This window comes from Myotis nattereri, assembly GCF_964212035.1.
Source record: "Myotis nattereri genome assembly, chromosome: 1".
Classification (NCBI taxonomy): Eukaryota; Metazoa; Chordata; class Mammalia; order Chiroptera; family Vespertilionidae; genus Myotis; species Myotis nattereri.
Window position 1 is genome coordinate 78,461,968 of NC_138075.1, and position 12,368 is coordinate 78,474,335.

The 12,368-nt window shown below is 52.6% G+C and overlaps 1 protein-coding gene across 1 annotated transcript; it reads right to left on the reverse strand.

Annotated features, from left to right (window-relative positions):
• Positions 1-1,706: 1,706 nt before the first annotated feature.
• SLC22A17 (solute carrier family 22 member 17) lies at positions 1,707-9,578 on the reverse strand (the record flags this gene model as incomplete). Its single annotated transcript, XM_081095994.1, has 11 exons — positions 1,707-2,307; positions 2,447-2,558; positions 2,847-3,064; positions 3,222-3,327; positions 3,495-3,640; positions 3,834-3,999; positions 4,589-4,743; positions 6,853-6,956; positions 7,049-7,549; positions 7,737-8,020; positions 9,545-9,578. 11 exons carry the CDS (start codon positions 9,576-9,578, stop codon positions 2,019-2,021), a joined length of 2,115 nt encoding a protein of 704 aa, XP_080952120.1. The 3' UTR covers positions 1,707-2,018.
• Positions 9,579-12,368: the final 2,790 nt, after the last annotated feature.

A 12,368-nucleotide genomic window follows, 5' to 3' on the forward strand; every position in this document is an offset into this window, starting at 1 on the left:
TTTTGGTGTCCAAACCACTGGCCTCTCCCTCCTCTTTAATATTCTTTTTTTAAAAAAAATATATTTTATTGATTTTTTATAGAGAGGAAGGGAGAGGGATAGAGAGTCAGAAACATCGATGAGAGAGAGACATCGATCAGCTGCCTCCTGAACACTCCCTACTGGGTATGTGCCCACAATCAAGGTACATGCCCTTGACCGGAATTGAACCCAGGACCCTTGAGTCCGCAGGCCGATGCTCTATCCACTGAGCCAAACCGGTTAGGGCTCCTCTTTAATATTCTTAGTATTAGATGGATTACTCTTGAAGGATGGCCTGTGCCCTGTATTTCGGTTGGTACTGATCTATAAAACAGGCACTGTTTGCTAAAAGAATGAACAAATATTAACTTTTTGAACTTCTATCATGTGTCAGACTTTGGTGTTTCAAAGTTGAGTAAGACCCAAGTTCCTTCCCTTAAGGAGCTTACCATTTAGTGGAATAATTTAAGAGGCACTTGTGTTATCTTGTTTAACCTCAGAGCAACCCTTGAAGGAAGCTGAAGGTTTAGAGATTTGCCCAAAGTGGCAAAGCCAGGCCAGGGCTGGTCTGAGAGGCAGACCCAGAGGTGGAAACCCTAGTCTCCTACGGCCCCACCACCGAGTGCCTAGTTCACCTCTCACTTCCAAGAGTAGTGCCCAAAGCTGGGAAGGAGTTGGGAAGGTGGCTGTAGTGTGCATCAATGGAGAGGTCCAGCTCCTGGCTCTAGTCCATCCAGCTCTGGCACTCACTAGCTTTGCTATTGAGTTACTGAGTCTCTCAGAGCATCTGTTTTCTCGTGTTAAAGAAGAACACTGTAGTGGCATCCACTGTTTTCACCCATACAATGGCCAGTCCTGCTTTTGCAAACAGCACCCAGGCGTTGCTCTCCCTCTCCCCAGTAGTCAGTGGTATGGCTCGGGTGGCATGGTACACAGGCTAGCCAGTCACTTGCTCTTGGAAATGAATCTTCAGTGGGTGACCCAAAGATTGAAGCCCACTGGAGTTTATTCACCCAGGTGACAAAAATATTACTGGTTTTACTCCCTGGACCTCAGGGACCTCCCTGGTTCCTGAAGTTTTGTTTTTTTTAAATATATTTTTATTGATTTCAGAGAGGAAGAGAGAGGGAGAGATAGAAACAAGAATGATGAGAATCATTGATTGGCTGCCTCCTGCACGCCCCCCACTGGGGATAGAGCCTGCATCCTGTGCCCTTGACCGGAATCGAACCTGGGACCCTTCAGTCCGCAGGCTGACGCTCTATCCATTGAGTCAAACCAGCTAGGCTGTTCCTGACCTTTTATGACTAGTTCTGCTTCTCCTTCCATTCTGTTAGCTTCCCACCACACCCCTCTAATAATTTCCCTTTTTGTTTAAGTTCATTAGAACCCGTTGTTATTTCTTGCAACAACAAAAAAACTTTAATTGATCCAAACACCTACCTTGCAGTGCTGTAAGGATTAAGTGATTAAATGAAGTTTGTAGAGTGCCTAACCCAGTCCTAGCATCGTAGCAATCAGTAATGGGCGGTAGCTATCTATAAGTTAACACAGGGTGGGGGACGAGGGGGCATGGCACAGGGAGGAGGAGAGAGATTGCCATTGGTTTTGGTTCCACGGAGAAATCTTCCCCCAAGAGGTAGTTGAAGGACCACAGAAGGGAGGGGAGTCCAGGCTATGGTATGCTCATTTAATCAAAATGTCTTTATTGAAACAATGATAGAGCAGGAAAGAATGGGGTCTGGGAGGGTGTCTTTGGGCACAGGATGAAGCCCAGACCAGGTGGTTACAGTGTGGCGCTCTCTCCCTGTCCCCTGACTCTTGCCAAGGGAGTGAACAAAGAGCAGCAGGGAGGAGATGGGGGCAGGGGCAGCCCTCTGAGCTCTACTTGATGGCTGGCCTGAGGTGCCTCTGAGCCTCCCAATCTTCTTACCAGGCCGGGCCTTATGTCACCTTTCCGTACGGGCCAGCCTCCTGCCAGGGTGCTCAGAGGCCACTCAGAGGGCAGGGTTGGGGGTGGCAAGCAGCGGGACATGGTCACAGCGGTTAGGGGGTGGCTGCCGCAGCAGAGAAGGCCGGCGGCACAGCTCCCCGTCCCGGAGCACCTCAGGCAGGAGCTTGCGCTTGGTTTCCGGCAGAAGCATGATGCTGAGGATGCAGAGAAGGGCACAGGCCGCCAGCACTACATGCTGCAGGAAGGCTCCATGGCCCATGTGGAGGCGCTGGGCTGGGTCACTCAGCCCTCCAAGCGCCCCCAGTGCCATGATCAGGCCCAGGCCTCGGCCCCTGGGAAAGATGGAGTGGGCACTCAGCCTCTAGCTGTGGGAATCACCCCCACCCTTCTCCAGCAGCCTTCCCTCCTTCATCCCTTGGGCTTTGTCCTTGATGGATGACTAGGAGGCCTGGCCCTGCCCCTTCCTCTCACCGGACAGTGGTGGGGATGACTTCAGAAGCGAGGAGGGTACTGAGGATTCCAGCGGCTTGGGAGGAGAAGAGGCCAAGGACAGAGAAGGTGGTGATGGCGGCCTCGTTCAGATCTGAAGGACCAAGGAGGAAGCGTGAATGGAGGCGGGAGACCATGCTTGGCCTAGTCCCTCGCTTCCTCCCCTTGCCGATCCTATGGCTAGGTGGATGGGCTCTGGGCATTCACTGATGGATTGGGAGAACAGGCAGGGTGTGTGGACAAAGAAGGACTGTGGAGGTCCGGGCAGGGGCTGGTCTTGTCTTAAGAGGCCTGTGCAAGCAGCAGTGGCTGAGCCTGTCTGAGGCTCCTCTGCCTGGGTTCCTTTGCTGAGCCCACACTATGGGGAAGAGAGGATGCTCACAATCCCACAGGCCCAGCAGGACCAGGGACGCAATGCCCGTGAGAGTCATCAAGAGAAGCAGGATGCCCCGGCGGCCAAATCGGTCCACGGTGACTCCCAGGAAGACGCAGGCCAGGGCCGCTGTGCCACTGGCTAGCAGGGAGCACAGGTAGAAGTCCGATGGGCTCCCTCCTCCTCCCACGGGCTGGTAGCAGTGGCGAATGGCGTGGGCAATAAAGCTGTGAGAAGGAGTGGGAAAACAGAAGGGTGCCTGCATCCCCACCCGCAGCTTTCCACGGCCTTGGCTGCCCTCTGTGGGGGTCCTCAGGCCTCCCCCCACCAGTCAGCCCCCATCCCAGCTACTGGCCTGGCCCTTGGCTCAGACCCCAGGCTCACTTGGTGAAGCCCAGGATAAGCAGATTTTTCCAGATGTTGCGGTAGTTGAGGAGGGATGCCAGGGAAAAGGAGGATGTTGCAGGGAGAGGGCAGGTGTTCTCCAGGTCTTTGGGAGAGAGAAAGGGAGGAGCTGTCTATTAAAGGAGCAGCAGAGAACCCAGGGTCCTCCCACGAGTGGTGGGGCCTTGGGAGAAGGTGCACAGCTATAACCATGCAGAGGGCACCGTCATGTGTGCAGGTGAGAGAGCATCTGTGGGGACCCCTGTCTCCTACCCTGCAGGGCCTCCTGAGCCTCCTCTCCCAGCATCTGCCCATGGGGCCGGTTCCGCTCAGCCAGGATCCTCAGCACCGATTGGGCCTCCTCAATCTGTCGCTTCACTATCAACCATCGTGCAGACTCCAGAAACAGACCAGGCCAGCTGGGGGCAGGGATGTGGGGTACACAGTGAAGACTCTCATCTTCTGGCACAGGGATGGGAAACTGCCCCCCTCCTAGGGGCTGGGGCTGGGGTAGGCCTGGACGAGGGGTACTGGAGAAGAGGGGGGTCTCTGGGCGAGAGCTAAGCTGGAGGGGGAGATGAGACCGGACAGCAGGTGGAGGGTGATACTGACCCATAAAACAGGAAGAGGATGCAGGGAGCGGTGATCATTCGCTGCAGAAATCGCCAGTCCTTAGAGACAAGGGCCAGGCCCAGGAACAGGAAGTGCCCCCCCACCCCAACTAACTCCCCTGCCAGGGCCACCCGAAGCCTCTGGGTTGGGTCGCACAGCTCCAGGCCTGGAGATACAGCAGGAACAGGGAGGAGAGGTCAGGGAGGAAGGAGGCATGGGAGAGAGAGAGAGAGGGAGGGAGGAGGACAGAGAGTGAGGTCAGACCCTGATTGGAGGCTGCAGCTGTCACCTCCCACAGACTAACCTCTAAATGGCAAAGAGTGGAGAGATTATTCAGTCCGCTCTCCTCTCCTGTTCAAATGTGGGAGGGCTGGAGGGTCAGAGTCCCTGTTGGGTGTTCAGCATTCCCAATCACAGGCCCTTTCACATCAGACCTTATATAACCTTCATATCAACCCTTGTTCAAGGTCACACAGCTAGTTAGGATTTCATTTTTAAAATAGGACTATTCCCTGACAGCAGTAAGTCTAGGGCAAGGAATCCTTAAAGATAGTGGAAGGAGATGGGTGTGGATAGATGAAAGACCCCTGGATCCTTCAAAGGCCAGGGCAGTAAGACAGCTTAGAGTCTGGACAGCTGAAACTTGGGGCTGAAGATGGGACTGAGAGGACCCTAGGGGGCAGTGGGAATGGCCTGGGTTGTAGACAGGCAGGGGTGAGCCCCAGGGAAGGACCTCTTTGGAGGGTGCCACTCACGCATCAGGTAGACACCAAGGTCAACACCGGCAAGCAGGAAGCCCAGGAGGAATCGAAGGGCCATGACACCAGTGGAGGAGCCTGCAGCGGCCCCTCCCACTCCACAGGGGCCCACCAGCCCCAAGGTCAGCAGCACAATCCCACGACGGCCAAACCTGGAAAGTGTGCAGGGCCTCTGGTCACCCAGACTCCCCGGGGAAGGCAGCACTGAGTGGGGCCCAGTTGCCCAATTCACAGCTGGAGGTATGAGGATGAGGCCTTGGGAGAAAGAGCTGGACTGAGGCGAGAGAAGATGGACGGGATTGGGACCATGGGTGAGCAATGTCTGGCAACCGGGCACTGGGGTATGGCTATGGTTCTGTGGGGGTGGGATCAGACTCTTGTGGATGGGGCCATTGATCAGAGCTTAGGGCATTTCTCTGTGGAAGTGGGACCGATCATCAGAGGGGGTGGGATATTGCTTAGGGGACTGGGCACCATTCATCCTTAGTGATAGAGGTCAGTTGGGACGAAGCTTGTCTCGCTCAGACTGATCAGAGGAGATGGGGTCATTGACATATGGATGGGGTTGGAGTTACTGATCAACGGAGGTGGGTCCATTGGCCACTTGTGCCTGGGGATAGTATTGGTCAGTGAAGATGGAGCTATTGATCTTAGGGAACTGAGTAATTGATTTTGGGGGGTGAGGCCATTGTCCCATGGGGTTGGGGCATGGGTCTGTTTGTCCATAAGGATGGTGAGTGGAAATGGGGCCACTGGCCAGAAGATGGAACCACTAATCCATGGGCATGGAAATATTAATCCATGGGTTAGGACTATGGATCAGTGGGGATAATTCCTAATCTTGAAGATTGGTCAATTGATCTTTGGGGATGGAGCCATTGATTCATGGGGTGGGGAATCTTAGTCCATGTGGGTGGGGCTATTGTTCAGTGGGGATGAATCTATGAATCCGGGGGGATAATCAGTAAGGATTGGATCACAGACCAGAGGAAATTAGACTAATGGTCAGTGATGATGGCTAGGGCTACTGATCCTTGGAGGCTAGGCTATGATCTTTGGGGATAAGACAAAAGATCTATGGGGATGAAGATTGGGATTGCTGGTCATTGGGAGTAATACTATTGACCCAATAGAGTGGGGCCATATTTCCATGGAATGAGTTTATTGGTTAATGGGGCTAAAGCTACTGAATTTAGAAGACTGAATTATTGGTCTTAGGTGATGAGGCTATGATTTCATAGGAATGATGCTACTGGTCTGTGAGAGTGAGACCATTAATGCATGAGGATGGGCTGTTGACCTATGGATTTAGAATAATTTGCCCAAAAGGATGTGTGACTACTGGGCAGTAAGGATAGGTATTGATTTTAGGGAATTGGATTATTGATTGTTGGGTTGCCTTTGATCCATGAGAGTTGAGCTATTAATCCATTTGGATAGGACTGTAGATTAAGTAGAAATTAGTCTAACAATCCAAGGGGATGGTCAGTGGAGATGGAGCACTTGGTCAGTGGTGACAGTATTGAGAATCAGAGGAGATGGGAGTTCTGATTCCTGGGGAAAGCTATTGGTTGGTGGGGATAAGCTGATCCTTGAGATGAGGCCACTGATTCATGGAAAAGGGGCGCGTTTGGTTTGAGAGGATCTGAGAGCACTGAAGACCCATGAGGATGGAGCTTTTAATTTCTGGAGGGAGTGGTGCTATTGTGGTCATTGATCCATGGGGATTGGACTATTGACCCATGAAGGTGGAATCATTTGTTTATAGAGTTGAACTATTGGTCAATGGAATGGGGTTGATGACAGTTAGGAATTAACATAATTATCTTTAGAAATGAGGCCATTGAGATGGAGCCAGTAGTCCACAAGGATGGGGCTATTAATGGGGATGAATCCATTAATCTAGGAAGATGGTGAAGGAGGTGGTTAGTGATGATAGGAGCAATAGAGGAGGAGCTAGGACTTTTTATATGTAGAGATAGGGTTTTTGGTCATGGAGATGGAGCTATGTGTCCGGAGATGATGCCGTTGATCCATGGATATGGGGAATTGGGGTGAAGTCATTCCCTGGTGCAGAAGGAGTATTTCTTGATGGGGAGTGCAGCTGAGACAGGGGTGGGGAGGCATATCATTGAACAGAAGTCCCGAGAAGGCTGCAGAGTCCAGCGACTACTCTTCGGCCTCTTGCCAACACCAGCTGCCTGGGCTAGCCTGCCTAGCACCCCCTCCTCTCTGCTTGCCCTGTCCCTGGCAGCCCTCACCTGTCCGCAGGGTAGCCCAGGAACAAGTAGCCGGAGGCAAAGCCCAAGATGAAGAGGATCTGCTCCAGGATCACCTGCCAGCCCAGGTCACACACCAGATCCCACTGGGGATGTGAGAGGGATGGAGTGGGTGTGAGGCCCTGAGTGGGTGGCTCCCAGCCCGCCCTCAGACCCGGAGCCCACCCAGGCGCCTCACCTGGCCGATGGCATTGGTGGTGAGCACTGGCAAGCCGTTGTAGTCCCAGTCCTTGAGACAGTGGTTGAAGTCCGGCGGGGCAAAGCCACTGCACGAGGGGTCTGTACTGGTGGCGACACGGCTGGCGACGCTGGCTGCAATCGCGGCGCTGGCGACGCCAACACCGCTGGCGTTGGGGGGCTGCTCCCAGCCAGAGGCGTTGGGGGCAAAGCCCCCGTAGTGGCAGTGCAGTGGGGGCGCCAGCGTGAAGATGGGGTCCGAGGCCAGGCCCAGCGCCACGAAGAGCACAGGCAGGCAGCAGAGGCCGAGCTGCAGCTGCTGGCCCCCACCCAGCGCCCCTATCTGGGCAAGCAGCGCCTCGAAGCTGAGGGGGCCGGGAGGCACGGCCAGCGACAGGCTGCTGCCCAGCCCGCCGCGGCCCGCGTCGCCCTCCCCCTCCCGCTCGCGCTCGCGCTCACCCTGCAGCTGCTCAGTGGGCACCGCATCTCCGAGGGTTCCGACCTGCTTGCGGGGTGGGGGGTGGGGCGGGGAGAGGCAGAAGAAGGGTGAATGGGAGAAAACTGCAAAGCAAGGGAAGAGGGTGGGCGCTCGAGCGAGGAAGGTAGTCAAGGGCCGGGGGTGCGCGGAGGAAAACGCCAGGCGCGGGTGCGGAAGGCGATGGCGTAGCCCGCGGCGCGCAGGCACTTACTCCGTTGGGGTTGGGGGTGATCTCTACGTTGCTGTCGATTTTGCTGCCGCCCCCGCCATTGGGCTCCGGGGTCCCGGTGGCCACCCGGGGAGCCAGCTTGTCGACCTCAGGGGCCCTGCGCGGCCTCGCCGAAAGGATGCGCTGTCCTCTGGCCCAGTGGTGCGCTGGATGCCCGGACACAGAGCCCAGAGACCCCGCTCTGCAGCTCTGCAGCCGCGGGCGCCTCCTTCGTCTCTGCGATCTCAGCGCCGATTTCTCCTCCCCTTCCTCCAGACTCTCCTCCCCTTCTCACGTCAGCAGAACCTTCGGTCCAGACTCTTCGTCAGACAGAGGAAGGGGGGCCAGGGCCCAGGAGAGGGAGGGGACGGGCTCTGTCTCTGGTCCCTGCGTCTGAGGGCTATTGCGGTAAAAAGGGAAAAAAGCTGAAGGATAGTCGCTAACCCACACAGGTGCCAGAGATTCCTTCTTCGCTTCCAGTTCTTCCTTATCAACTAGCCACCCACCCATCCATCCACTCATTCATTCGTCAAGAAAATTTATGAAGCTTCTACTCTGTGCTTGGCCTGTGCTAGGCTTGGATATAATAGAATGAACAACACACCTTGGAGTAGCTTCCTGGGGGCAGAAGAGTGTAATGACAATGACAGTACAGGACACGCATGTGGAGGGCTGGGTTGGGCACTGCCTCCGCCCTGCTGCCCTCCCGCACGAGACCACTTCTCCATGTTTCACTCTGGGGAGGTACCAGTTCTCAACAGCATGTGGCCACCCCTTCCTCTAACTGCTTTCTTCCTTGACTGCTAAGTCCCACATACTCCTGGTTTTCTTTCTCTCTCTTTTGGAAGTTTTGTTTTTTTTTTCAAAGAAAGTTTAAAAAAATATTTTTATTGATTTCAGAGAGGAAGGGAGAGGGAGAGAGAGATACATCAGTGATGAGAGAGAATCACTGATTGGCTGCCTCCACTAGGCTTCCTACTGGGGATGGAGCACACAACCCAGGCACGTGCCTTTGACCAGAATTGAACTCGGGACCCTTCAGTCCATAGGCCGATGCTCTATCCACTGAGCCAAACCAGCTAGGGCTTGATTTTCTTTCTCTTGCTCCTCTTTTCTCCGCTGCAGGCTCATCCTCTTCATCATCACTCAGTGTCTGATCCTCAGAGGCTTAGTCCTACCAAGGCCCCCTCGTAGCTCACACTGTTCCCTGCACCCGGGGATCTTGCCCATGCCCACAGCTTCACCCTCAATATAAACAATACAAACCAACACGTATCTGGTCCCCAGATTTACATTTCCAGCTCCTGTTACTGAACCACCTCCCGAAAGTCAGGTTTGCGCGTCCAGTGCACTAGTAAGATAAACACTGAAACAATGGTGCTTGGAGATCAAAGATTATTTGATTTGGCCAAATCAAGAAGACAGAAGAGCAAGAGCTCTCAAATCCATCTTCCGAAAAAAGCAACAGTAGAGAGTTTTTGTGTAGCTAGGGAGTAGGGGAGGGGGCGTTTCAGGGAACCGAGGGAGAAATCTGTTTCTCCAGTCACTGTTGACCATCAGTTTCACTCCCACCTCTCATCTGAGTCTGACCCTTGAAGCCTTCTTCTTGACCTCGTACCTTGGATGACTCATAGGGACCTCAAACCCCATGTGGCCATGCTCTTCCCCTACTAACCCGGTTGTCTTCAAGTGTGTCCTCCATGCGTGGCGCCCTCGCCATCCAATTGTGGCCAGATGCTCAGGTGACAGTCCCCAGAGAGCCCTCTTCCTTACCGCCCCATCAAATCCTTTCAAAACCCTGCCCATTTTACTTCCTCCATTCCGCTTCTCCTCTATCTCCTCCATTCCGCTTCTCCTCTATCTCCTCTATTCCGCTTCTCTCCATCTCTACCACCATTCGTCAAGCTACCTGCTGCACAGACTGCTTTAGCCTCCTAATTCTTTTTTTTTAAAAAATATATTTTATTGATTTTTTACAGAGAGGAAGGGAGAGAGATAGTTAGAAACATCGATGAGAGAGAAACATCGATCAGCTGCCTCCTGCACACTCCCACTGGGGATATGCCCGCAACCCAGGCACATGCCCTTGACAGGAATCGAACCTGGGAACTTTCAGTCCGCAGGCCGACGCTCTATCCACTGAGCCAAACCGGTTTCGGCAGGCCTCCTAATTCTTAACTGGTGCTCTGTGTCCACCGTGTTTCAACATCCTTTCCCCATCTGTTATGTATAGTGCAGATGGCGTGATCTTTTCAAAATGCAGGTCTGTTCATGTCCCTTTCCTGCTTAACAACCTTGAGTGGCTTCTCCTCGCCATCAAGGTAGATAGTATTTTAGACAGCTCATACATGGTTCTGCATGCTTTGTCCCATGCTCTCTGCAGCTCCATCTCACTTTTCAAACATTCACTGCAGTCACACTGGATTTTCTTTTTTTTTTATTGCCACAAGCTTGACTTATATTAGGCTTCTCCTTCCCCTTAGCCAAGTCCTTAGCGTTCAGCGGTCAGCTCAAGCATATTTGCCTGAGAAGCCTTCCCCAGCTCCTAGAATTGCTACTCAGTGTGATTTACAGACCAGCAGCACCCACATCACCTGGGAGCTTGTTAGAAATGCAGAATCACAGGCCTTTTAACCAGATCTCCATTAGAGATACATGTGTCTAAGAGGTTTGATACCTAATAGATACTTTTTTCTCTTATCTCAGATAAGGACTGGAAAGGAGTATCCTGTCAGTCTGTCAGGAAATCCATTCCCTCTTCTCTTCACCGAACCAACTTCTAATTTGTCTCCTCTGTTGTGAAATTTTCCAAATATGGGGAACTCTTCTAATGCCTTTAGCAGCCTCCCACCTCTTCCCTCCCCCCAACTCATTTCAGCACCTCCTCAGGATTTACTTTGGTGCTGGCACAGCCAACATTCCCTGAAGATTTATTTATCTGTGTTCTTGTGTCTGCCCTGGAATCATTCCCTTAACTTTATGTGGTGCTGGGCTGTTCATATACGTTATCTTGTTAGGGCCTCGCAACAACCCTGTGAGAATATTATGATCAACCTCATATCAAAGCAGAAACGGACTCCGAGGGGTTGACAGGATTTACTGCAGACACATAGGTACATGATGTTTCTGGGACTTGCTCTAATTCCAAGTTGATCTCTTAAAATTCTTTCTGGATGATGGAAGACTGCCCCTGTTATAGGTCTTCAACACAGAGGGGTGAATTTTGGTGGAAATGAGTTTTCTTTTAAGAGTGAAATGAGCAAGGAACCCATAATGAAGAGGAAAATGCATAGGGAATGCCAAGACATTAGGATGTGATTGAACTTTGGGGTGCTTCCAATCCAATCACTGTGCCAGGGCATCATCTTAGGAAAGCAGGACTGAGCCCTGGCCAGTGTGCTCAGTGGTTAGAGCAGGGGGGTGGGCAAACTTTTTGACTCGAGGGCCACAATGGGTTCTTAAACTGGACCGGAGGGCCGGAACAAAAGCATGGATGGAGTGTTTATAAATATAAATTCAAAGTAAACATCATTACATAAAAGGGTACGGTCTTTTTTTTTTTTTTTTTAGTTTTATTCATTTCAAACCGGCCGAATCCGGCCCGTGGGCCGTAGTTTGCCCACGGCTGGGTTAGAGTGTCAGCCCATGGACTAAAGCAGTGGTTGCCAACTGATGATCCGCGGACCACTGGTGGTCCATGAGGTCCGAAAGGTTGGCAACCCCTGGTTTAAGGGGAACCTTTGGAGCAGCGGTCACCAACTGGTGGTCCATGAGATCTGAAAGGTTGGCAACTGCTGGACCGAAGGACTGCCAGTTCGATTCCCAGTCAAGGGTATGTACTTTGGTTGCAGGTTCCCCAGTCTGGGTAGGCAACCTGCAGTAGGCAGCCAATCGATGTTCCTCTTTCTCCCCCTCCTCCCTCCCTCCCTTCTACTTCTCTAGAAACCAATGGAAAAAATATCCTAGGGTGAGGATTAATAAAGAAAAAAGGAAAGCAGGACTGAAGCAATGGATCTGAGGCTTGGACTTGCTTTTTGGCAGATGGCTGGTGGTCCCCATCTACACTTTAGTTCACCTGTTTCACAAAAGCCCTGAGGACTAGGGACTTCCAGCACACTACATTCATCAGCCCCTCAGCTTCTCTAAAAGATGGTGTCCAGAATGATGGTCAGCAGGAAGCCTGGGAAGGAGACTTTAAGGGACTGACCTTCTTGGGTTAACTCAAGGGACAGGCCCCCAGGCTGGCCAGCAGCACTCTCCAGCTGACCAGAGCCACCCTATGGTATAAAGGTGAGAGCTGGGGTGGCCCTTCAGCACAGCACTTTCAAAGGCTCCGTGAGGCCAGCCTCTCCACACGTGCGCCTCTCGGACAGCATCATTTGTGACAGTGAGGCCTTGGAGAGGCCTCCAATCAGTCATCAGTGTCTGTCTTCCTGGAATGCTAGTTGTCAAATTCTTCTGGGTCCTCATAGCCTTGGCGTCTCAGTTCCAATATCACCTCCCCACCATCCCAAAGTCTTCCCATGGCCTCTCCCCTCATCTAGTTAGTTCTTCACATCACCCTGTTCATTTCCATTACCAGCAACTGTCAAATCTGTGGCAGATTTTTAAAAAATTTACTTCTTTAAAACTGAT